Below are 24,299 nucleotides of genomic sequence, written 5' to 3' on the forward strand. Positions count from 1 at the left end.
ATAAATGTGAAAACTGGATAACACTGAAACCCTCAAAACGCAATGGACTGACAGTACCTGCAAAGAGAAACCCAGGAGCTGGTTAAAGACTTGTGGTGCGTGTATCGATAGTGCAGGGGGATCAGCAACTCAGTATGACACTGGTGATGCTCTGCCAAGCTACTGCAGTAAAATGGCAGGAGTGGGAAATGACGGCATTTAGCCAAAGCTTTGTCAGGTGGGGAGGTGAATGTGGAAAAGTCTCCGTGACCCACTGCCACAGTTAATGTAAAGAGTTTCCTCCTTTTGAGGGACAAATATCTCCATCTAATCCAGTATGGGAGGGAATAACCACAAAATGCTGGTGGAACACAGCAGGCCAGGCAGCATCTATAAGGAGAAGCACTGTCGACGTTTCGGGCCGAGACCCTTCGTCAGGGGGAATAGCAGCTCTTCTCATTCAGGTGCCTCTGCTTAATTAAGCTGTTATATTGTAATAAGGCACCTTGGGTCGAGTTTGTCTTATGATTCCAAGTTCTTTTTGGTTAATTCAAAATGATAAAACCGTGTGTTGTATAGTCAGCAATATCTTGGGTTGTATGTTGCAAAGGGATCAACTGTACTTGATGGTTGTCCATTATGTCCAATGATGGCAGGGAACCTGTGAGGAAGATGTTTTAAAGTGTTTTCATTGAGCTGGCAATTCAGAGATAACCTTCATATTTTTGTGTATGGAGGGACTATCTGGACCCAAAACATGCTTGGGCATTGTCTTGCCCTTCCCTCCCCAAAATGGTTGAGTAACTTTCTCTAGTTCAACCAGTTCATACTGGCAATTGGGGAAGGAATTGAAGTCTTGACCATGTTGAAAGATTGGGTTTGACAGTTTATTGGTGTTTTCAAAGACATTTTCAACTTGAATTTCACCAGTGTAATAATTCCATATTTCAGAACATTGTCCACATTCTTCTTAAGACAAGCCCACTACAAGTACACTCCTGTCTTGACTTCCAGATATTGGTCAGCTATCTTGTTTCCCCTTGTTCTTTGTCATGAATCCATTGTCCACATCTTCCTAGACCCTTTATGTCCCTCTCTTGAGCTTTCCATCAATCTCACTATTTGTAATGAGGCCATCACTGTCATTTGTAAACTCCTCATCCTTTCCTGTCCCTTTCAGAATCTTCCCAAAGAGAAAAAGTAGTCTCCACCCTCATTTTACTTCAATTGTGCATTCAGACTCCCAACTGCTGGCTCTGAGAGTTCTCATGGTAAATCGTCTGAGATGCTGCCTGGTCCCTTTGCTACAGCATCAAACTTGCCATAGGTCTAAGCAAAATCTTCACATCTTAAAAATTTCTTCTCCCAGGTAGTTAATCTCATAAACCATTCTAGTTAGCTACCTTACCTTATAATGATTATCTCACTCACTGTAAACACTTTAAATCACTTTTTATAATGTTTATATTATAAATATGATGGAATTTGTTAATTTGATTTCATATCTATACTCTCTCCTCTAACTTTATTAGCTTATTTTACTTGTATATAACTTTGAATGGTGTTTTTTGTTGTATATAGTGCCCTGACCAACATGCCACAGCAAAATCCTAATACATGTAAATTTATATGGTGAGTAAGCCATGTGGTGGGGGGGTGGAGTAGAGTCGATGGGCTCAATGGCCAATTCCACCCTGTCTTATTTGCCTAATCTGCAAATTCCTTTCCATGGTAACTATACAGTTTTTTTGTCATGTGTTTGACAGCTTGCTGAATTTTTCCAAGTGGCAGGTGAATGGATGGTCACAATGGTCCAGGACTGGGTGCCAGACCAGGAGGGGATAGCATGTTTCCTTGTATAAAGGACATCAATAAGTTGATTATTGATCCCAGGGCACTAAAGACTAATGCATGGGTGTATAATTTTAAAGTGACTGGAGGGAAGTATAGTGGGGAATTTCAGAGGTAATTTTTTTTTTTTTACAGAGCACAGTGAATGCATGGAACACTTTGCCCAGGCTGTTGATAGAGGCAGCTACATTAAGGGCACATGGATAATTGAAAAATGGAGGGCTATGTAGGATGGAATGGTCAGATTAAAAGGTCAGCACAACATTATGGGCAGAAGGACCTTACTGTGCTGTAGTATCTCATAAAGATGTTGGAGTGTTCTAAAGCCCAGATGATTTGGTGTCCTTTTTCAGAAGAAAATGTAGTTTCTTTAAAATTCTTTTAAAGAAGTTTTCTGATGACTCTGAATGCATCAGCAAGGGAGATGAGGCTGAGTACAGGGCTACGATTGGAAACTTTGACACATGGTGTGAGCAGAATCACCTGCAGCTTAATGTGAAAAAGACTAAGGAGCTGGTGGTGGACCTGAGGAGGGCCAAGGCACCAGTGATCCCTGTTTCCATCCAAGAGGTCAGTGGGGACATGGTGGAGGATTACAGATACCTGGGCATATGAATTGACAATAAACTGGGCGGGTCAAAGAACACTGAGGCTGTCTACAAGAAGGGTCAGAGCTGTCTCTATTTCCTGAGGAGACTGAGGTCCTTTAACATCTGCCGGACAATGCTGAGGATGTTCTACAAGTCTGTGGTGGCCAGTGCTATCATGTGCTGGGGCAGCAGGCTGAGGGTAGCAGACACCAACAGAATCAACAAACTCATTCGCAAGGCCAGTGATGTTGTGGGGGTGGAACTGGACTCTCTGACGGGGGTGTCTGAAAAGAGGATGCTGTCCAAGTTCCATTATCATTATTATCATTTAATTATTTCTGGTTTTATTTTGCTATATTTCTACTCTATTGGTTGGTGCAACTGTAACGAAACCCAATTTCCCTCAGGATCAATAAAGTATGCCTGTCTGTACTATCCTTGCCTGGTCTAACATCCAGCCCTGTGCCATTGTGACTGTCAATTCAACTGCCACTTGAAATAATTCAGCAGTGGCTGATATATCAAGCTCCAACATAAAGCTGCTGTAGATACCCTGAGATGGAATTTCCAGACTAGAGGAGGCTGATCTCTCAGCGACATCGCTTCTTAAGAAAAGTAGGTCTCCTCCTAATTAAGCTTTTTACCACATTTAGTCCCCTCTCACACTCACCCCTATATAATATCCAGCATTCACCGGATTAGTTCCCATTTTAATTCAAGTAGGGTCTGTTTGGCTATCATCCCTTGCTATCACCTTGTTCCATAAGCTCATGTCTGGCACTGGAAATGTTTGTTAACTATTGTCTGCCTGTCATACTCCTTGGTTCATATTCTGTCTGGGTAGTCATTAACCTGATGGTGTCAACATCGATTTCTCTAACTGCTGGTCATTTCTACTCCCCTCTTTTTCCATTTCCCCATTCTGGATCGCCTCTTGCTACTCCTTCTCCCCACCTGCCCTCTGGAGCCCCTCCTGCTTCCCTTTCTCCCACAGTCCACTTTGCTCTCTTATCAGATACATTCTTCTTCAGTCCTTTACCTTTTCCACCTATCAACTCCCAGCTTCTCCCTTTATTCTCCTTCCCTTTCTCCTATCACTTTCCAGCTTGTACTGCTCTCCTCCCGCACTTTACTCTGGCTTCTTCCCCTTCCTTTCCCGTCCTGATAAAGGATTTCAGCCTGAAATGTTGATAGTCTGTTCCCCTCCGTAGATGCTGCCTGACCTGCTGAGTTCCTCCAGCATGTTGTGTGTTGCTCTGTATTTCCAGCATCTGCAGAGTCTTGTGTGTTGACTCCATTGTTACTTTCTCCTTGGTGTTTTTTTTTTACCATGCTAGTCATCCTGGCTTGCTTTTGTATGGAACTTCTCCTACCTTGGGATGTTCTAAGTGATTTATGATGGTACGTTCTTTGGAATGTGGGGAATCCTAACCACCCATTTGGCCATGGGAAAACCTACAAAACAGCACTGAGATGATGGGAAGATTAGTGCTTGAAGAATCACTGTTATCTTGTGTGATGTAGAAATGCCTTTGAAATGGCTCCCTCTGGGGGAGTAGGTATCTTAACCCTTCCTCCTGGAATTTTGGTACTCTTGTTTAGTACAGCGGGGGTGGGGGGGAGCTTCAGAAAGTGGCTTGGAGCATGTGCCCCCATCTGTGTAAATGGTTGAGAGTTTCAAGTTTCTAGTACAAGACTATAAGATAAGAGCAAAATGTAATAGAGCAAAAATTAGTGGGGAGCTGGAGGATTGGGACATTTTTAAAAACCAACAGAAAGCAACTAAAAATACCATGGGAGTAGGGGGAAGATGAAATATGAAAGTAAGCGAGACAATAATAACAAAAAAAAGACCAAAACTTTTTTCAGAAAAGTAGAGTAAAAGAGAGGCAAGAATAGACATTAAACCACTGGAAAATCTCACAGGAGACTTAATAATGGAGGGGGGGGGCGGGGGACAAGGCAATGGAAGACAAACTGAATAAGTATTTTGCATCAGTGAGGCGAAAGTGAATGCAGTCACTATTACTAAGGAGATGTTTCTTGGGGAAGCTGAAAGGTCTGAAAGCAGATCAATCACTTGGACCTGATGGACCACAACCCAGGATTCTAAAAAAAAGGTAGCTGTAAAGATTGTAGAGGTAATTGTAATGATCTTTCAAGAGTCAATGGATTCTGGCATGGTTCTGGAGGACTAGAAAGTTGCAAATGTCACTCCACACTTCAATAAAGGAGAGAGGCAGAAGAAAGAGAATTATAGTCCAGTTAGCCTGTCCTCAATAGTTGGAAAGATGTTGGAGTCCATTGTTAAGGATGTGGTCTCAGGGTAGTTGGAGGCACATGATAAAAAATGCCAAAGTCAGTATGGTTTCCTTGAGAAAAAATCTTGCCTGACAAATCTTTTGGAATTCTTTGGAGAAATAACAAGCAGGATAGACAAAGGAGAATTGGTCAATGTGTGTACTAGGATTTTCAGAATGCCTTAGATAAGGCACTGCACATGAAGCTGCTAAACAAGCTAAGGGACAAGAGTATTACCGGAAAGATACTAGCATGAATGGAGCATTGCCCAGTTGGCAGAAGAAGAGTGGGAATAAAGGGATCCTTTTCAGATTGGTTGCCAGTAACTGCTTGTGTTCCATGAGGTCTGTGCTGGGACCTCTTCTTGTGCAGTATGTCCACGATTTGGATGATGAAATTGATGGTTTTATGGCAAGTTTGCAGATGACACAAGGATAGGGGTAGTTAGTATTGAAGAAGCTGAGTAGGGCTGTAGTAGGGCTTGGACAAATCAGGAGAATGACTAGGGATGGCAGGTGGAATACAGTGTCAAAAACTGTACGGTCATTCATTTTGGAAGGAATAAGAGGGTAGACTATTCTCTAAATGGGAGAAATTTCAGAAATCCAAGGTACAAAGGAATTTGGGAGTCCTCGTGCAGGATTCCCTAAAAGTTAGTTTGCAGATTGAATCAGTGTTAAGAAAAGTGAGTGCAATGTTAGAAATCCATTTCAGGAGGACTAGAATATAAAAGCAATGATGTAATGCTGAGGCTTTGAGGCACTAATGAGGCTTCAGAGTATTGCGAGCAGTTTTGGGCCCCTTATTTATGAAAAGATGTGCCGAAATGGAAGGAGGTTCCTAAGAATGATTCCAGGAATGAAAGAGTTATTATATGAAGGCTCTGGGTCTGTATCATTGTAATTTAGAAGAAGGGGGGGGCAGAACTTATTGAGACCTATCGAATGTTGAAAGGTATAAATAGAGGATATGAAGAGAACATTTCCTTTGGCGGGGGAGTCTAGGACCAGAGGACAGTCTCAAAATAGAAGGACATCAGTTTAGAATGGAGATGAAGAATTTATTTAGTCATAGGGTAGTGAATCTGTGGAATTGTTGCAACAGGCAGCTGGAGAAGCCAGGTCACTGGGTGCATTTAAGCCTTCTAGTGGGCTTTGTACAAATTCACTCTTGGGATCCAGCACCAACCTGACTTTCCCAATCTACCTGCATCCCAAAATCCCCCATGACTATCACAACATTATTATAGTACGTGCCTTTCCTGTTGAAATTTGTATGCCATATCCTGGCTGCTCTTCAAGGGCCTGCGTATAACTCCCATCAAGGTCTTTTTATCCCTGCAGTTTCTTAATGCTACCCTCAACTATTCTACATCTTCCGATCCTATCTCATCTCTTTCTAAGGATTTCATTTTATACTAACAGAGCCAGCCCACCCTCCCTGCCTGCTTGTCCTTTCAATACATAGTGTTTCCTTGGATGTTAATCTCCTAACTATGATCTCTCAGCCACAACTCAGTGATGTCCACAAAGTCATACCAGCTGATCTCTAACTACACTACAAGTCTATCTACCTTCTCCATAGACAGCGTGCATTTACATTTAACACCTTCAATCTGTATTTATCCCCCTTTTCTATTTCGCCCCCATGTTATACTTCACTTCATCCCACAGACTGCAAGTTTTCCCTATCATCTACCTGACCTTCCTCAACATCAACTTGGATACTAACTGCCCCATCCTCAGCCCTATCACTGTGGTTCCTGTCCCTCTGCCAACTTAGTTTAAACCCTCGCCAAGCAAATCTGCTTGCAATTGCTCTCCCCCCAGGTTTAGGTGTAACCGATGTTTTTTGTACAGGTCATACCTTTCCCAGAAGGGTTCCCAATGACCCAGAGATCTGCAATGTTGCCCCCTGCAACCATTCCTCAGCCATTCGTTCATCTGTACTATCATCCTAATATTGCCCTGACTAGCACATGGTACAGAGATTACTACCTTGGAGGTCCACCTCTTCTCCATTTCTACCTATGTCATTGGTGTCAACGTGCACCATGACCTCTGGCTGCTCATCCTCTTCTGCAGCCACTCTGAGGCATCCTGGACCTAGCTAACACACCATCCTGGCTTCTATCGCAGCCACAGAATCTACTGTCCATCCCCTAACAATCATGTCTCCTATCACTACTGCTCTGCTTGACTTTACCCTTCCCTGCTGAGCCTCAGAACTGCCATGCTGCCCTGATCGGCCATTCCCCCACACCCCCACCTGTTTCCAAAGGGGTAAACTTGTTGCTGAGGGGAATGGCCACAGGGGAAGCCTCCACTGTCTGCTTACTCCCTTCTACTATCGGTAACCTGCATTCTGTGTGTGACCCGTCAGTACAAGTTTCATTTATGAAGTTTTCAGCCTCCTGGCTGGTCTTGAGGATATCCAGCTCCAGTTCCTTGACCTTGTTATTTAGGAGCTGATATCAGAGAGATTGTTAGGTACCCTGAAATCCCACATCTCACAGGAGGAACATTCTACTGCCTGAACTACCACCCTCCCTACCCTTGTTATAACCTCTAAGTTCTTAAATTTAAGTTCTAGCCTGAGCCTGTTCTCACCAAAGCCTGACCACTAATACTGTCTACTCAACAATGGCTGCTCTGTTTAAACCTCAATACCTTTTATCAGGCTTTGCTAAGATACTATTACCTCAAGTAATCTCCTGCTCCACAGACCAGTTCGGACAGGACCCACTCGCTTTTTAAAACTGGCATGTCAAAGTCCACAAGAAACTGACTCCAACTTGCTCTATCTCCCACTCTGCAGAAGCATCACAAGTAGACTGTCCTGGTTCAGCCATATAGATACTATAACCAAGAAATCTCACCAGCCAGTCTATTTTGTCAGAAAGTTAAGGAGGTTTGGCATACCCCAGGTGACCTTGCAGTTTGTATTGTTGCATCATTGAAAGCTTCCTATCCAGATGCACCACTTGGCGTGGCAACTGTCCTGCCTGTGACCATAAGAAACTGTAGAGAGTTGGAGACACAGCTTAGTACATCACACAAACCAGCCTCCCCTCCACCTACACTTCTCACTCCCTCAGGAAAGCAGCCAGCATAACCAAAGGCACCTCCCACCCTCATCAATTTCCTTCCCATACACTCACCACCTCCAGGCAGATGTTATAAAGGTTTGAAAACATCCACCCCCAGTGTCAAGGACAGCTTCTACCCTGCTGTTGAATGAACTGCTTGTCTGATGAAGACAAATTCTTGGTCTCTCAATCTATCCCATCATGGCCCTTGCACCTTATTGCCTACCTGCACTGTACAGCTTCTCTGAAAAAGAGTGCTCCTGTATTTTGTTATTGCTTTTAGACAATAGGTGCAGGAGTAGGCCATTCAGCCCTTCTAGCCAGCACCACCATTCACTGTGATCATGGCTGATCATACACCATCAGTACCCCGTTCCTGCCCTCTCCCCATATCCCTTGACCCCGCTATCTATAAGAGCTCTATCTAACTCTCTCTTGAAAGCATCCAGAGACTTGGCCTCCACTGCCTTCTGGGGCAGAGCATTCCACATATCCACCACTCTCTGGGTGAAAAAGTTTTTCCGCATCTCAGTTCTAAATGGCCTAGCCCTTATTCTTAAACTGTGGCCTCTAGTTTTGGACTCGCCCATCAGCAGGAACATGCTTCCTGCCTCCAATGTGTCCAATCCCTTAATAATCTTAAATGTCTCAATCAGATCCCCTCTCATCCTTCTAAATAACAGTGTATACAAGCCCAGTCACTCCAATCTTTCAACATATGACAGTCCCGCCATTCCGGGAATTAACCTTGTGAACCTACACTGCACTCCCTCAGTAGCAAGAATGTCCTTCCTCAAATTTGGAGACCAAAACTGCACACAATACTCCAGGTGGGGTCTCACTAGGGCCCTGTACAGCTGCAGAAGGACCTCCTTACTCCTATACTCAATTCCTGTTGTTATAAAGACCAGCATGCCATTAGCTTTCTTCACTGCCTGCTGTACCTGCATGCTTGCTTTCATTGACTGATGTACAAGAACACCTAGATCTCATTGTACTTTCCTTTTTCCTAACTTGACTCCATTTAGATAGTAATCTGCCTTCCTGTTCTTGCCACCAAAGTGGTTAACCTCACATTTATCCACATTAAACTGCATCTGCCATACATTTGCCCACTCATCCAACCTGTCCAAGTCACCCTGCATTCTCGTAACATCTTCCTGACATTTCACACTGCCACCTAGCTTTGTGTCATCAGCAAATTTGCTAATGTTACTTTTAATCCCTTCATCTAAATCATTAATGTATGTTGTAAACAGCTGTGGTCTCAGCACCGAACCTTGCGGTACCCCATTGGTCACAGCCTGCCATTCCGAAAGGGACCTGTTAATCGCTACTCTTTGTTTCCTGTCAGCCAGCCAATTTTCAATTCATGTCAGTACTCTGCCCCCAATACCATGTGCCCTAATTTTGCCCACTAATCTCCTAAGTGGGACTTTATCAAAAGCTTTCTGGAAGTCCAGGTACACTACATCCACTGGCTCTCCCTTGTCCATTTTCTCATATTAGTACTTTGATGTTCTTGTATTTTGCAATGGTCTGTATGGATTGCCTGTGAAACAGTTTTTTCTACTGTTTCTCAGAGCATGTGACAATAAAGAAAAAGGTACCTAGCCCCTCTTGAAGTAATAGTCCAGATTATATGTTGGTCTCTACTGTGGGGACAAATCTACAATCATCAGTCTCAAGTAAGTCTTTTTACTGAACCTGAGGCTAAACTAATAACCATTAGTTTAAAATAAATTCCAGAGATTATTATCACATACACTCAGGGCCCATTTTATTAGTATTAGTTTGTGGTTTTCTGCTGCTGTAGCCTATCCTCTTGGAGGTTTGACATGTGTTCAGCAATGTTTTTCTGCACACCACTACTGTGTGGGTGGTTATTTGAGCCATTGTTGCCTTCTGTTGGCTTGAACCGGTTTGGCCATTCTGCTCTGACCTCTCTCAATAAGGCATTTTCTTTTGCCCACAAAACTGCCACTCATTGGAATTTTTTTTTGTTCTTCCACACTATTCTCTCTAAACTCTAGAGACTGATTGTGAAAATCACAGGAGGTGCTCAAACTACCCCGTCTGGCACAAACCATCATCGCACTATCAAAGTCACTTGGATTGCATTTCTTTCTCATTCCAATGTTTGGTTGGAAAACAACTGAACCTCTTGGTCACATCAGCATGCTTTTATGCTTTGAGTTGCTGCTGATAGGCTGGTTAAACATCTGCATTAACAAGCAGGTACATAGTTGTACTTAAAGGGACCTCTAAGCGTATACTAGAGTACAAAGGGAAAAATTGGTTTGCATACCATCCATAAAGATCACGGTAGCGTAGCAGTTTGCATGACACTATTACACCTTGGGGCATTGGAGTTCCAAGTTCAATTCCAGTGCTGTCTGTAAGAAGTATGTGCATCCTTCCTGTGAGCGAGTTGGTTTCCTCCCACAGTCCAAAGATGTGTGTGCCAGTCAGTACATTAATTGGTAATTTTAAATTGACCTATGTTGCAGGTAAGATTAAATAGATGTTTTGCTATGTGGTGCAGCTTGTTGGAGTGAAAAGGGCTGTAAAGATTTTCATCATATCAATGCATTGAGGTTGTGCAAGGGAGGATAAATAACATAATATAATGTAATAATATTTATTATTTTTTATGGTAGTCAATCTTTGCATATTTCTATTTCCAGATTCTTCAGTGAGATCAAAAAATACATGTGCCCATATCTTCAGCTAAAACCATGAGTTGCAAACGCCATAATCCAGTGGAGAGTATTTGCCGAAAGCTCCAAACCATCCAAATGCGGGACCAGGTATCGAATTCTGCACTGCAGATTCCAAAGTTTTGCTCAGGGAACTTTGACAGCCCCCAGGTCAGCCACAAGAAGAATATGGAGAGGATTTTAAAGAACAGGACAGTGAAAAGTCAAGGAACGGAGCAGCAGGGGACTCCTGCCGTTGCCAATCAGGTCTTATCCCCTAAAATTGCTCTGATCTCCTCAGAACAACCTGGAGCTGAAGGACTGAGTCCCACTGTCACTTCTGCTTACATGGTCGTCAGCTCTACAGAAGACACAGTCTCCAAGCCTCTGAACTGCTGCCAGACTCAGACCTGTTCGACACCGGTTGTTGAGAGTGGGAGAAATGAGATGATCTTGAGCCACCCCCACTCAGCCATCATTAACATCGAGCACCGCTTTCTGCCCGCTGACAGTAGTCCTGTCGCCTCTACCAGCTTTAGCTTCTGCACCCATTTGCACAGACCAGCCTCTCCTGTAGGAAAGGAATTATCGTTGGCTGGGATGAGTGGTAAGTCTAATAATGGGGGTGGTAGAACTGCAATTATATCAATTATCAATAAGATTAAAAGAGTGCAGAGAAAATTTATAAGGATGTTGCTGGGGTTTGAGAACCTGAGCTATAGGAAATGATTGAATAGGTTAAGACTGTTTACTGGAGCAATGAGGAGATTTGATAGAGGAATACATTTGAGGGTTATGGATACAATAAATGTTAGCAGGCTTTTTTCACTGAGGCACGATGAGACTAAAAATAGAGGTCATTGGTTAAGAGTGAGAGGTGAAATGTTTAAAGGGAACATGAGGGGGAACTTAACTCACAGGGTGGTGAGAGAGTGGGATAATCTGCCTGTGGCAGTAGTGGATGTGTGTTTGATTTCTACATTTAACAGGCTTTGATAGATACATGAATGGGGGAGGTATGGAGGGCTGTGGTCCAGGGGCTTGGCAGAATGACAGTTCAGCATGAGCTATATGTTTCTGTACTTCAGTGCTTTATGATTCTATGTACCTTTTGCACCAGAATTAGTCTTCAACTTGCCTGGATGGGGCTTATTCTCACAGCTCTTTGTTGGATGTACAAATCATGAGTAATATCAATGACTTTCGTGGGCTATGTTTTAACTTTGTCTTTGTAATCTAGGAAGATCTCAATGTGTGACCGATTTGTGATCTAAAAGCAGTGGGTATTGTGGAATTGATTTCAGCTGAAATCTTACATATCAGGGGAAGAAAAATGTGGGTGGGAGCAGTCTATTGGCCCCCAAAGACCTCACCTCTCAATAGGTCAGAAGGTAGAGGGTTTGTTTGAAGGGAGTTGCAATTATGGAAGATTCTAATCTATGTATTGATTGGATGAATCAAACTATCAAAGGTATCTAAGAATCAGATCTTGTAAAAAAATGTTTCAAGGATTTCTGTTTAGAGCCATACATTGTGAATACTGTAGTAATTGGACTTGTACATTGAAGCAGGATTGAAAATGTATCTTGTGGCTAAAGATCTTCTAGGGCAAATATCTTGAACCTTTTTGAGAATGTGCAGCCAAATTGGCACTAATCTTATTTTTGAAAGAAATTCTCTTGCATGCCATGGTAATTCTGAGCAGAGATCGTCATTGATTAATGTATCAATAATTATAGACTATTTTAGGGGAAAAGAATGAGTTCTGTTGCCTATTTATGTGGACTCGTTGTTTTACTGTTTTTAAAAATAATCTAACAGGCGGAACAAAATAATTTTCAATAACCTGTTTCATACTAAACTTTTCAGAAGACAATTGAAAAATTATATTTCAAATTAGTATTTTTATTGTACATACATAAGATAAGAAATGTAAACATGAAATTAGAAGTTTTGGTGTATATTTATAAAAGATCAAGGAAAGGAAAATAAACATTTATGAAACTTGCCTCGAGCCTTTGTCTCTTCTCTCCTAAGCTTCTTGAGCCAAAGCCTAACCACTAACACTGGCCCAATTACAATGGCTTAAGCCTAACTTTTTACTGGCCTTTGCCAAGTACCTAATAGGTCATTATGATTTAAGGCCAGTGAAAAGTCCTCACTCTACCTCAACAAAGCAAGAGGCTGCTCCAGATGATTAAAGCCTCCCCAAAAAGTTTCTGGATCTCACTCCTAATCCCATTGCCTGCTTATTTCCCAACTGTTCCTTAACCTGTTGTGCTACATGCTAACTAACAATGCTTTCATTGAAAGATTAACAAATCTTTTTGATCAGGCTAATGTTTTCACTCATAGACCCTGCAGTTGTAACAGCCACACTAAGGCCCTGGAAATCTTTCTGGCCAGTGATCCAGCAGTCACCATTCAATAAATAAATCATTCCCACCACGCATACAAAAGGAAGCACCAACAGTTACCTAAAACATTCAAATTGGGGCATTTTCAAATTTCAGTCCATTAAAACAAATACATTAATAAATAGTGTTCACCCATAAACTCCAAAGTACAAAATAGTCTACAACAGAATGAAACGCATCACTTGACAAGTGATGTTTCCTTGTCAGGTACTTTAAGCTGAACTGGCTACCTGTTAAGTCTATGCTGAAAATTATTCCATTTCCCCCACCAATTTTCCCTCAACTCATTTCCCTGAAATTCCCATCAAATCCCTCCTTTCCATTCCCATACACACTAGGGATAATCTACAGCAGCCAATTCACATACTGACCTGCACACATTTGGGGTGTGGGAGGAAACCAGAGGGAACCCACATGGTGACTGTGAGAACGTGTAAACTCTACCCCTTTCTGTGAGATCTCCGTTGAGATCGTTAAGAGCACCAAATTTCTCGGTGTTCACCTGACAGAGAATCTTACCTGGTCCCTCAACACCAGGTCCATAGCAAACAAAGCCCAGCAGCATCGTTACTTTCTGTGAAGGCTGAGAAAAGTCCATCTCCCACCGCCCCATTCATCACATTCTACAGGGGTTGTATTGAGAGCATCCTGAGCAGCTGCATCACTGCCTGGTTCGGAAATTGCACCATCTCGGATTGCAAGACCACGCAGTGGATAGTGAGGTCAGCTGAGAAGATCATCAGGGTCTCTCTTCCCTCTATTACAGACATTTACACCACACACTGCACCCATAAAGCTAACAGTATTGTGAAGGACCCCATGCACCCCTCACACAATCTCTTCTCCCTTCTGCCATCTGGCAAAAGGTACTGAAGCATTTGGGCGCTCAATACCAGGCTGTGCGACATTTTCTTCCCCCAAGCCATCAGACTCCTCAATACCCAGAGTCCAGACTGACATCTACATAATTTATTATTATATTATAATTTATCCTGTACTGTGCCTATTGTCTTGTTTATAAAATTATTGTACTGCCCTGCACTGTTTTGTGCACTTTATGTAGTCCTGTACAGGTCTGTAGTCTAGTGCAGATTTTTATGTAGTCCTGTGTAACCTTGTGCTGTCTAGTGTAGTTTTGTGTTTCATGTAGCACCAGGGTCCTGGAGGAACATTGTTTCATTTTTACTGTGTACTATACCAGTAGTTTATGGTTGAAATGACGATAAACTTGACTGAGATCAGGACTGAACCTGGGTCGCTGGACCTGGGAGGCAGTGGCTCTGCCTGCTGCATCACGGTGCTACCTCAAACTCTGAATCACTTCAAATGTTGGAGACATTTTGAAATCCTCACAAACTTGCTGTACATTTCAGTATTTGGATAGAACATGGTTGGGCCAATTGGCAATGGCTTCTCTGTGCTTATACTTTTTCTTCTGTTGTTTCAGCGAATGCTAAATATTCAGTGATAATAATGGTAAATACTGTGTATATTCATGGAGTCATTGTTTTCGATGGTAAGTGTGGTCGAGGCTAATTATTGGAGTAGGCTTTCTGATGAAGCTAGTACTGTAAGTTAATAGTCATTGAGTCTAGATGACTAAACTCTGCTGGCCTCGGCTCCAGTGCCTTTGCTCCAAACAACTGAATCCAGCCCCAATTCCATGATCTGTTAATTATTTATCTAACTCTACCGTGAATTCTTCATCCACCACCCAGTAAAGCAGAGGTTCTCCACCCCCTGTGAGGGGAAATCTCTTTGTGCCTGTTCTTTTTCAAATGGCCAACCCCCTTACTTTTCAGTTACCTTCCCATGTCCCAGACTCTCCAACTGGGAAAAACATCCCAATATCTACCCAGTCAAGCCACTTCATGATTTTGTGTTTGATCAAGGCCACCCTTTATTTTTCTATACTATAAGGAATACAAGCTCAAACTATTTAGTCTCTCATCCCAGGAATTAGCCTGGTGGGTTTCCATTGGACTGTCTTCAATATTACCATAGCTCGTTTTTGATACGGGGACCAAAACTACTTTTTCACTCCAATGAAGGCCAAAATACTTTCTTAACTGCTTGTTGGACCTGCCTGCTGGCTTTTCATGATGCATAAAGTCTCTCTCCAGTTAGATCTTTCTTTATGCCAGGGACCTCTGTCATTAACTGAGAGGTCCCTGGACCCCAGGTTGGGAACCCCAGCATGAGATGGCCTGCCTCTTGACTTCTCCTACAGAAGTTCAAGTGTTCACACATTTAACTTCGTTAGCCGGTCTGTTGCCCACTCAAATGCAGAATAACAGTATGCTCATTGCAATAAGGTGCAAGACTGTGACAAGGCAGAGTGAGCACAGGCATCTATTTTGTCATGTTAGGGGACTGTTCGAAAGCCTTATAACAGCAGGCTAAGATGCCCCAGTTGCAATGGAAAGTGTTGAATCCCAGGTATAGGAGTTTGGAGGTGAGTTTTGCCAAGTAACAAGAATGCACCCCTTTCTTATGGAAGCCCACGTTCTGAATGGGGCAAACTCTGCTGAGCATTAGAGACAGCAGTTTGAACCACATGTCATTTATGCATAAGATGGCACATGCAAGGATTTTGCTGCCAGGCAGTGTCATTCCAAGATTCCTCAAAGCTCATCTATAATAGGAGAAAAGGATACACAATGATTGTCCCGTCTTTTCTGCCAAATGAAGCAACAAGTGATCTATAACCTGAGAGCAAAGCATAGTTTTCACAGAAAACTCATCATGTGGTCTTGTCTTAATGAAAGCTTTGCCTTCTATCTTTCCCACTTGTTTTCTACAGGGAACAAACCAGCAGCACCAAACAGGACGGAGAATACTGAAGATACAAGTCTAATTTGTGAGGAGGATTTGCTGGACACCATTTTCTACAGTTGTGATGTAAACCACCAAGGTAACGCTTCTGATAGGAGCTCCCTCGGGTAAATTGGTTGTTAACAAAAAAAAACGCATTTCACTGTTTTGATGTGCACATGGCAAATAAACAAATCTTGATCTTGCACCTTCTCCCTGTTGCTGACTGGATAACTCTGGGGTGTAATGTGTGTGTGGAGTGCAAGCAGTTTGGCCCCTTTCAGAAATGGGTGAGGGGTGAACTAAGATCTTTAGAAGTGTGGAGGGTGCTGACTGAGAAAACTTCATTTCCATTGGAGAGGAGCAACAATCAAAGCCATTGCTAGATGATGACCAAGAAATCAAAGGGGGTGTTTGGAAGAAACACACACACAAAATGCTAATGGAAGAGTACAGTCGACATTTCGGTCCAAGACCCTCTCAGCCCAGAACGTTGACTGTACTCTTCTCCATAGATGCTGCCTGGCCTGCTGAGTTCTTCCAGCATTTTGTGTGTGTTGCTCGGGTTTCCAGCATCTGCAGATTTTCTCCTGTTTGTGAGGGGAGTTTGGAAAAATTGCTTTGACCTTGGAAATGGAGGGAACATGAAGCTTGCTGTCTAGTGATTGTAATTTATGTGTGATAAATACAGAAACTTTGGACTTTATAGTCCCAGAAACACTCCTCCAGTGGGTTCTTATATATCATTAGTCTCCTGTAGTTTATTTCATTCTGATTTATCGTCAAGTGGAACAACTGGTCTGCAGCTGATACTGCCGAGGCCTTTAGTGAAAGTGCCTACTGCACCTTGGTATTACTTAATCCAATGATTCCTTATTCCCTCTAGTGTAGTGTGTTTACTATAGCTATTCAGGGTGGTAAGTACTGTGCTCTAAATATTACAAGGAAAATTATCAGCAGTGAGAACACTTTGCTAATAGTGATGGTGTAGTTTCTGCCAGCAGAGGGCAACATGCTCCACATTAGGTCAAAATTAGCTAATGTGGTGAGCAAGGTTGATTGGATCAGAGGGATTATAATGATGGTAGCTTTAAGTTAACCCTATATATGGAGCAACAGATTATAGATGCTGGTATCTGGAGCAACGGACAATGTGATGGAGAAACTCAGCAGGTCAGACGATATCTGTGGAGGGAAATGGACAGTCGACGTTTTGGATTGAGACCATTCATCTGGACTCATCCCTTTAAAATCAATAAGGCATCCAATAACACCATCTTAATATCAACATCTCCTGGAATATCAGCACGCCCGTCCCTATTCTTGCCATAACATTCGAGGTGGTGTACGTCCCAATGGCATAGATAGGAAGTTCTACAGCATGAACTTTGAGAGCTAAGTAGATATTTTAATAATTTCCTTGGAGGCCGTAATCTCTGGATTGCCTCTGGTGCCATGAGTTCGTGGGTGCAGGAATGAAATTGTCAGATGAATGCTATAGGTAAAAGGATAGTTCAGAAGGATGGGTCTTGTGTTTGTGGATCAATGTGGTCCTGTTGGGAAAGTGGGACCTGCACAAATGGGATGGGTAGCACATTGACCAGAGTGTGCATCCTTGCTGGGAGGCTTGCTTGCACTGTTGAAGGTTTAAACTGAGTTATCAGGGTAAATATCCAGATGGAGAGATTGGAACTTTGTCTCTTCGAGGCGACAGTCCAGTAGGCAGAGCAAGTAGGTGCACACCAAGGGAATTCAAAGCCAAGTTGCATCTACTTTAATGCAAGGAGTCTAACTGGCAAAATAGAGAGGGTCTATAATATTCTTGCTGTCACTGAGATGTAGTTGAAGGATGGACAAAGCTGATAATTCAATGTTGTAGGGCGTGAACTTTTCAGTTGTGTTTGGCGATCAGAATGTTTGGGGAGGGGTAGTATTATTTCACTGCTGATCAAATATTACGTTACTTCAAAGGTTGCACCTCTGCCTGGATGCCAGGATTGTAAGAGACCTCAGAGGCAGACTCAGCCATGGACACAAGTGTCACACAATCATTGACGACATCTCCAAAGGATGGTGCCTCAAGATGACATTCATCATTAGGGGCTCTCATCATCCAGAATGTATCCTCCTCTCATTGCTATCAGTGGGAAGGAGATACAAGAGCCTGAAGTCTGGCATTCAGCATTTTCAGAGCAGCTTCTTCCCCTCTGCCATCAGATTTTTGAATGGTCCATGGTGCTACCTCAGTATTCCTTTATTTGCTGTTTATTTTTTTGTAACTTATGCTGATTGTTAGGTCCTGCACTGCATAGTAGCACATTTCATGTGCGTCACCGATAATAAACTTAATTCTAATTTTTAGGCTTTGTCTGTTTGGGAAATGGCTCAAGCCTATTGAATTTGATTCCTACATGTGAATCATTCATTTTGCCGAGAGTTGAGCAAGGGGTAAATGAAGGAGAGGGGCAAGAGGAGCTGACTGAGTGTCCTGGCTGGGGAAAATCCTCATTTGAAACCCTGTCAACAGAGGAGTCCTCTTCAAGAAGTATTGAGGAAGCACTGACAAGGCCTCTGAAGGCCAGAGTGCCTTCACCAGTGCCAGCTCCAGCAGCATCTGGAGGAATGGTGATCGGATGGGCCCAGCAAATTTCTGGGATGGCACGATTTGACCTGACAATTGAACTTCCAGGGCAAAGTACATCTCGAGACGATAAACCTTGGGACACAGAATGACTTCTCTTCCGGTGAAACATGAAGGAGCTGGGAAAGGAGGAATAATTACTGCATTGGTGGTGGGGAAGGAGGGCTGGGCAGTGGGGAGGTGGTGAATGAGATCGACTGCTCTCTGGAAGAGATAATTTAACTTACAGGACAGCCTGTGTCTGATGTTCCTCTCAGTTCATCATCTGTCCCACTAAGACTGTGGGAATATACCTACCTGTTGCCGAATCCCTGCTGTTAGCTTCAGTTAGTTTGAAAGCCCATGCTATTGAAGTAATCTGTATTTTCCCTTTTTGTCTCTTGTAGGGAAGGTGAGTGTTTCTAAGATTGTGGACTACCTACGTCATACTACAAGTCGCAATTCAGATGATAGTGGTCTGGAAGACTTGTGTAACATGCTGGACCCTAATGACAAGGATGTCTTCATTGACTTGGACACCTATCGTGCAGTTATGAAGGAGTGGGTGGAAGACTGTAGGAAGAAAGGGTAAGGGTGTATAGGCTATACAACCACTGTACTATGGAACCCTGGCCTGAGAATCAAAATGCTTGAAATGTGAACTACAAAACACAATGCTGGAAACACTTACCAGGTCAGGCAGCATCTATGCAGAGAGAAGTGTAATGTTTTGGGTTCAGTGTTTGAGCTGAAATGTGAACTGGTTCACTTTCCTTCAGAATGTTTCTTGGATTCTTTTGTCAGTGCATGATCAGTTTTCTTGCGAACCTGCATATGTTGTACAGGCATTTCAATGAAGCTGATGAGCCACGTGTTGATATCAGAGCTGGTGTGAAAGCTGCTGACCTCTAAGCAGACTTGTTCCATACATGAGAGAAGGATGTTCTCATGAAGGGGCATGGAGTGTGTGAAGTTACCATAACTAGAGAGAAGGTTATTGGGGAAACTGAAAGGTCTGAAGGTAGATAGGTCACCAGAACCAGATAGTGTACATACCAAAGTTATGAAAGAAGTGGCTGAAAAGATTGTGGAGGCTTTAGTAATGATCTTTCAAGAATCACTAGATTCTGTATTGGTTCAAAAAAACTGGAAAATTGCAAATGTCACTCCACTCTTCAAGAAGGAAGAGAGGCAGAAGTAAAGTTAGTTAGTCTGACCGCTGTGGTTGGGAAGATGTTGGAGTTGATTATCAAAGATGAGGTCTCGAGGTACTTGGAGATGCATGATAAAATAGGCTATAGTCATCTTGGTTTCCTCAAGGGAAAATCCTGCCTGACAAATCTGTTGGAACTCTGAAAAAATAACAAGCAGGATAGACAAAGGAGGATTGGTTCATGTTGTGTACTTGGATTTTCAGAAGGCCTTTGACAAGGTACCACATATGAGACTGGGTTAACAAGCTATGAGCCAATGGTGTTACAGGAAAGATTGTAGCATGGATAAAGCAGTGGCTGATTGGCAGGAGGCAGAGTGGGAATAGAGGGAGCTTTTCTGACTGGCTGCTGGTGGTTAGTGGTGTTCCATGGGAATCTGTATTGGGAACCAATACTTTTTACATTGTAGTCAATAATTTGATTGATGGAATTGATGGCTTTGTTGCAAGGTTTGCAGATGATTATGAAGATAGTTGAGGGGCAGGTAGTTCTGAGGAAGTAGAGGGGCTACATAAGGATGTAGATTGGGAGAATGGGCAACGAAATGGCAGATGGAATATGGTGTTAGGAAGTGTATGGTCAACCACTTTGGTAGAAGGAATGAAAGAGTTGTCTACTTTCTAAATGGAGCAAAAATACAGAAAAAACTGAGGTGCAAAGGGACTGAGGAGTCCTCATGCAGGATTCTCTGAAGGTTAATTTGCAGGTTGAATCTGTGCTGAGGAAGGCAAATGCAATGGTAGCAATCATTTTAAGAGGACTAGGATATAAAAGTAAGGATGTAATGTTGAAATTTTATCAAGCACTAATGTGGCCTCACTTGGAGTCTTAATGGGCCAAATGGCCTAATTCTGCTCCTATGTCTTATGGTGTTATCCATGCTACCCCGTTACACCCATATGATCGATTAACCTACTATTGCATGTGTCTTTGGATTGATCACTAGACTCTTGTTAGTAGGGCATTGGATGATAGAAATGCCACTGACTATTAAAGGATGGCTGTTTATATTATTTTAGATCTGATCACTTTTGGTTACCTGGCACATTAGTTCACACCAGTGAAGTTGTCTAAGAGTTGGTACATATAGTCATGGACTGGTTTATATGAGGACTTGTTAGTGAATTTGCACATTGTGCTGTCAAAAGCAGACACTCCTACTTCTGACTTTGTGTTGGAAAGGCCATTGGTAAAACAGCTGAAACTAGTTGGGGACAGCACTGCCCTGAGAAACTCCTGCAATGATGTGCAGGGGCTGAGATGGTTGACCTGCAACAATCCTAACAAACATCCTTAGAGCAATGTTGTTATTCCAGTGTTAGGGGTGCCTCCCCTTTGAGTTCAGTTTTACTGTAGCTCCTGATGTCAAGGGGAGTCACTTTCTCCTTCACAGCTGGTATTCAGCTTTTCGGTCTGTAACCAAATGGTCCTGGCAAAATCCAAACTGGACATCAAAACATAGCTTACTGGTGGATAAGTCCCACTTGACGTTGGTGTTGGTGACAATTAAAAGCATAGAATGGCCAGTGATTAGCTGGGTAAAATTTGGCATGCTTCTTGTGAACTGATGGATTTTCACACTGTTGTGTTATGCCAGTATTGAAATGGTGATGGAATAGCTTGAGTAGAGGCACAGTATCTTCTGCAGTGCAGGTACACAGCTGGCAAGTTGTCTAGGCCCATGGGCTTTGTGGTATCCAGTGATCTTAACCATTTTTGATTGCACATGGAGTGACTGTGGACTATTTTCTGTGCTGGTACTGAAATCAGAAGGAGACCATCCGGATAATTGCAGAACAATGAGTGTGGTGTGGTGACACTGGCAATTTGGTCCACTGTTTCTGAAAATATACAGTGAAGAAAGGGAGAGATTATCCATAACCAGGAGTATTGATTTCACTGTGGTCTTATGATGTCACCAGTGGGAGAGTCCAGGACCAGAAGGCGCAGCCTTAGAAGGATATCCCTTTAGAAAAGGTGAGGAGGGAATTCTTTAGCTGGAGGGTGGTGAATGAGTGGAATTCATTGCCACAACCAGCAGTGGAGGCCGTCATTGGGTAATATTTAAATCAAATGGATTCTTGATTAGTAAGGGCATCAAAGATGATGAGGAGAAGACAGCAGAATGGGGTTGAGAGGGAAAATGAATCAGTCACGATTGAGTGGCCAGTTCTGCTCCTTCATCTTATGCTTGTTAATGGATCAAACTTGCCATCGACTCTCAGCCACAACAGTCTGTGTCCTTCATTTTTTCTTAGTTCCCACCTTATGACAGACATTCCCATTAATCTCTCAATCCCTCCCACTTCTCTGCAATTCATCAGAACTTTCTCTGGTTCTGATGAAGGGGTAAATGACTTAAATGTTCTTCTCTCTGCAAAGAAGCTGCCTGACTCACTGAGTGCTTCCACCATTTTTAATTTCAGATTCCCAACATCTGTAGTTCTGTATTGAACTTGCTGACCTGTACCTTCCTGTGTCAATTATTATTATTATTCATCTCTAATGCTTAAATTCTCAACCATGTGCAGAATAGCTTCTCCATGCAGAAGTATTTCATTAGCCATTAGTAATCTGATGTTGAGATGCTTCATTATGAGACTTTACTTCACTTGCACTCAACTTCAGAACTGACTAAGCATGTCACATGTGTGCCAGCCAACAACATGTGGCTTCAGCTCTGTGGCTTGAGAATGTTTTCTGTCATAACCTTGGTTGCCTGAGGAAGAGAAACGAGTCCAGTCAATAATGCTGTTCACTCTGCCTTTATTTCTGTAACAATGTTCGTTGGACATGTCAAATTCTGTTTGTCATGTGGGCACTTCATAATGGGGGAGGGGGAGCCATTTTCCTTGATTTTTCCCTCTCATTACAGTCCTTCAACTTTTTCTCATTTGATTGTCTAGCCAAGTGTCAACCATGCATGTGATGGGGAAGTTCAGAAGATGTGGTTTGCAAACATATTTGCAAAAGTTCACTAATTCATGCAAGGTATTCTTACAGAGCAGTGTTCATCACTGTGACCACAGTGCATACTTTCAATATCTCAAGGATACACCTGTACCTAATGGGGCAGGGTGACCTGAAATCAGTGGGATTTGGAAACTTGACAACGGATATCCTGATTTAGTTTAGTGTATACGATATAATATGTATATAGAATATCTTCCTCCTTTTGTTAAGGCTAGAAAGTTTTTGTGTGCTACAACGTTGAAAAGTTGCATTTGTCAATTTGCATATTTCTTAAGGAAAAAAATATATATTTAGGATGTTTTTCAGCCACACTGGGAAAATGTAATTAAATCTCAAGTCCATAATGCAAGTACCAAAGAATCTGGGTTTCTCTGAATTGTTGCTTGATCAATATTTTTCTTCATGTAGTATCCAAGAGGAAATGGAAGCTGTGAGCATTACTGAAGATGTTGTGCTACACCATATTGGCCTTGGATCAGGTAATACCTGTATGTTTTATCATTAACCTTTTTGTTTCCATTGCCCATCCCACCAAGGCCATTTCAACACTAGGTGAGTCTCGCTCAAAATTCTGTTACTTTTCCAGGAACGAAGAGTTCAGATGCCAACGACCGAACTGTGGGAAGCTTGGAGGCATTTGGTGGAGAGATCTCAAGAGGAGACTTGTAAGAGAAAAAGATTCTTTGAAGTTGATATAGGTATTGTGTGGTTCAAAATTTTCATTGAGAGAGGTATTAATCTTGTACTTAAATGCTGACATGAGAGATTGCAGATACTAGTTTCTAGAGCAACACAGTACTGCAGGGACTCAGCAGATTAGGTAGCGTCCATGGATGGAAATGGACAGTTGACATTTTGGGCCAAACTGAAAGACAGTGGGGAGGTAGCTGGTATAAAGAGATCGAAAGGTGATTCCTCAAAAAGGACCTCCATCCCCCAGGGTCTGTCTTCTTCTCACTGCTAAGGAAGGAGGAGATGCAGCAACTAGATACTTACAACGTTTTAGTGTTTTTCTCCCCACCATTAAATTTCTGAAGGGACAATGAATCCATGTACACTACCTCACTATTTTAATTTGCTTTAATTGCACTAATTAGTTGATTTAATATATTTCGTACTGTAGTTTACAGTAATTTTGTTGTGTACTGCTGCCACAAGATGACAAATTTCACAACATATGCTGGTGATGTTAAACTTGGTTCTGATTCTGGTGGGAAACTGTCCAAGTGCACAATAGGTCCAAGGTGAATAGTTGTAGAATAATGTTTTGAATTTGCAGAAAACAGGGTTAATGGCAGGGTTCTTAACACTGGAGGAACAGAGGGTTCTTGGGACCCACGTCCATAAATCCCACAAAGTTGGTAAGAAGACATTTGGTGTTCTGGCCTTCATTTGTCAATGGATTGAGGTCAAGAGCCGTGAGATAATATTGCAGCTATCTAAACTGGTTAGACCACACTTGGAGTACTGTGGTTAGTTCTGGTTGCCCCATTGAAGGAAGAATTTGGAAGCTTTAGAGTGCAGAGGAAATTTACCAGGATACCCCTGGATTAGAGATCATGTCATAAGGATGGGTTGAGCAAGCTTGGGCTTTTCTCTTTTGAGCACAGGAGGATGAGGGGTAACTTGATAGGGGCATGCAAGATGATAAGAGGTATAGACCTCAGAAAGGAAATGGCTAATAAGAAGGGGTGTAATTTTAGAATCAGGTTTAATATCACTGGCATATGTCATCAAACTTGTTGGTACGCAA

General features: G+C 42.5%; 1 protein-coding gene across 1 annotated transcript in view; it reads left to right on the forward strand.

The window, feature by feature from the left end:
• The first annotated feature begins 88 nt into the window (after nt 1-88).
• lrmp (lymphoid-restricted membrane protein) overlaps nt 89-24,299 on the forward strand; it is a 223,699-nt gene continuing 199,488 nt past the window's right edge. The window contains exons 1-6 of the mRNA XM_059987688.1: nt 89-443; nt 10,497-11,115; nt 15,729-15,839; nt 18,767-18,947; nt 22,955-23,025; nt 23,133-23,211. Of these exons, the coding sequence (XP_059843671.1) occupies nt 10,548-11,115; nt 15,729-15,839; nt 18,767-18,947; nt 22,955-23,025; nt 23,133-23,211 (1,010 nt within the window). The 5' untranslated portion in view covers nt 89-443; nt 10,497-10,547. The remainder of the gene's footprint in view (nt 444-10,496; nt 11,116-15,728; nt 15,840-18,766; nt 18,948-22,954; nt 23,026-23,132; nt 23,212-24,299) is intronic.

This window comes from Hypanus sabinus, chromosome 13, assembly GCF_030144855.1.
Source record: "Hypanus sabinus isolate sHypSab1 chromosome 13, sHypSab1.hap1, whole genome shotgun sequence".
Taxonomy (NCBI): domain Eukaryota; kingdom Metazoa; phylum Chordata; class Chondrichthyes; order Myliobatiformes; family Dasyatidae; genus Hypanus; species Hypanus sabinus.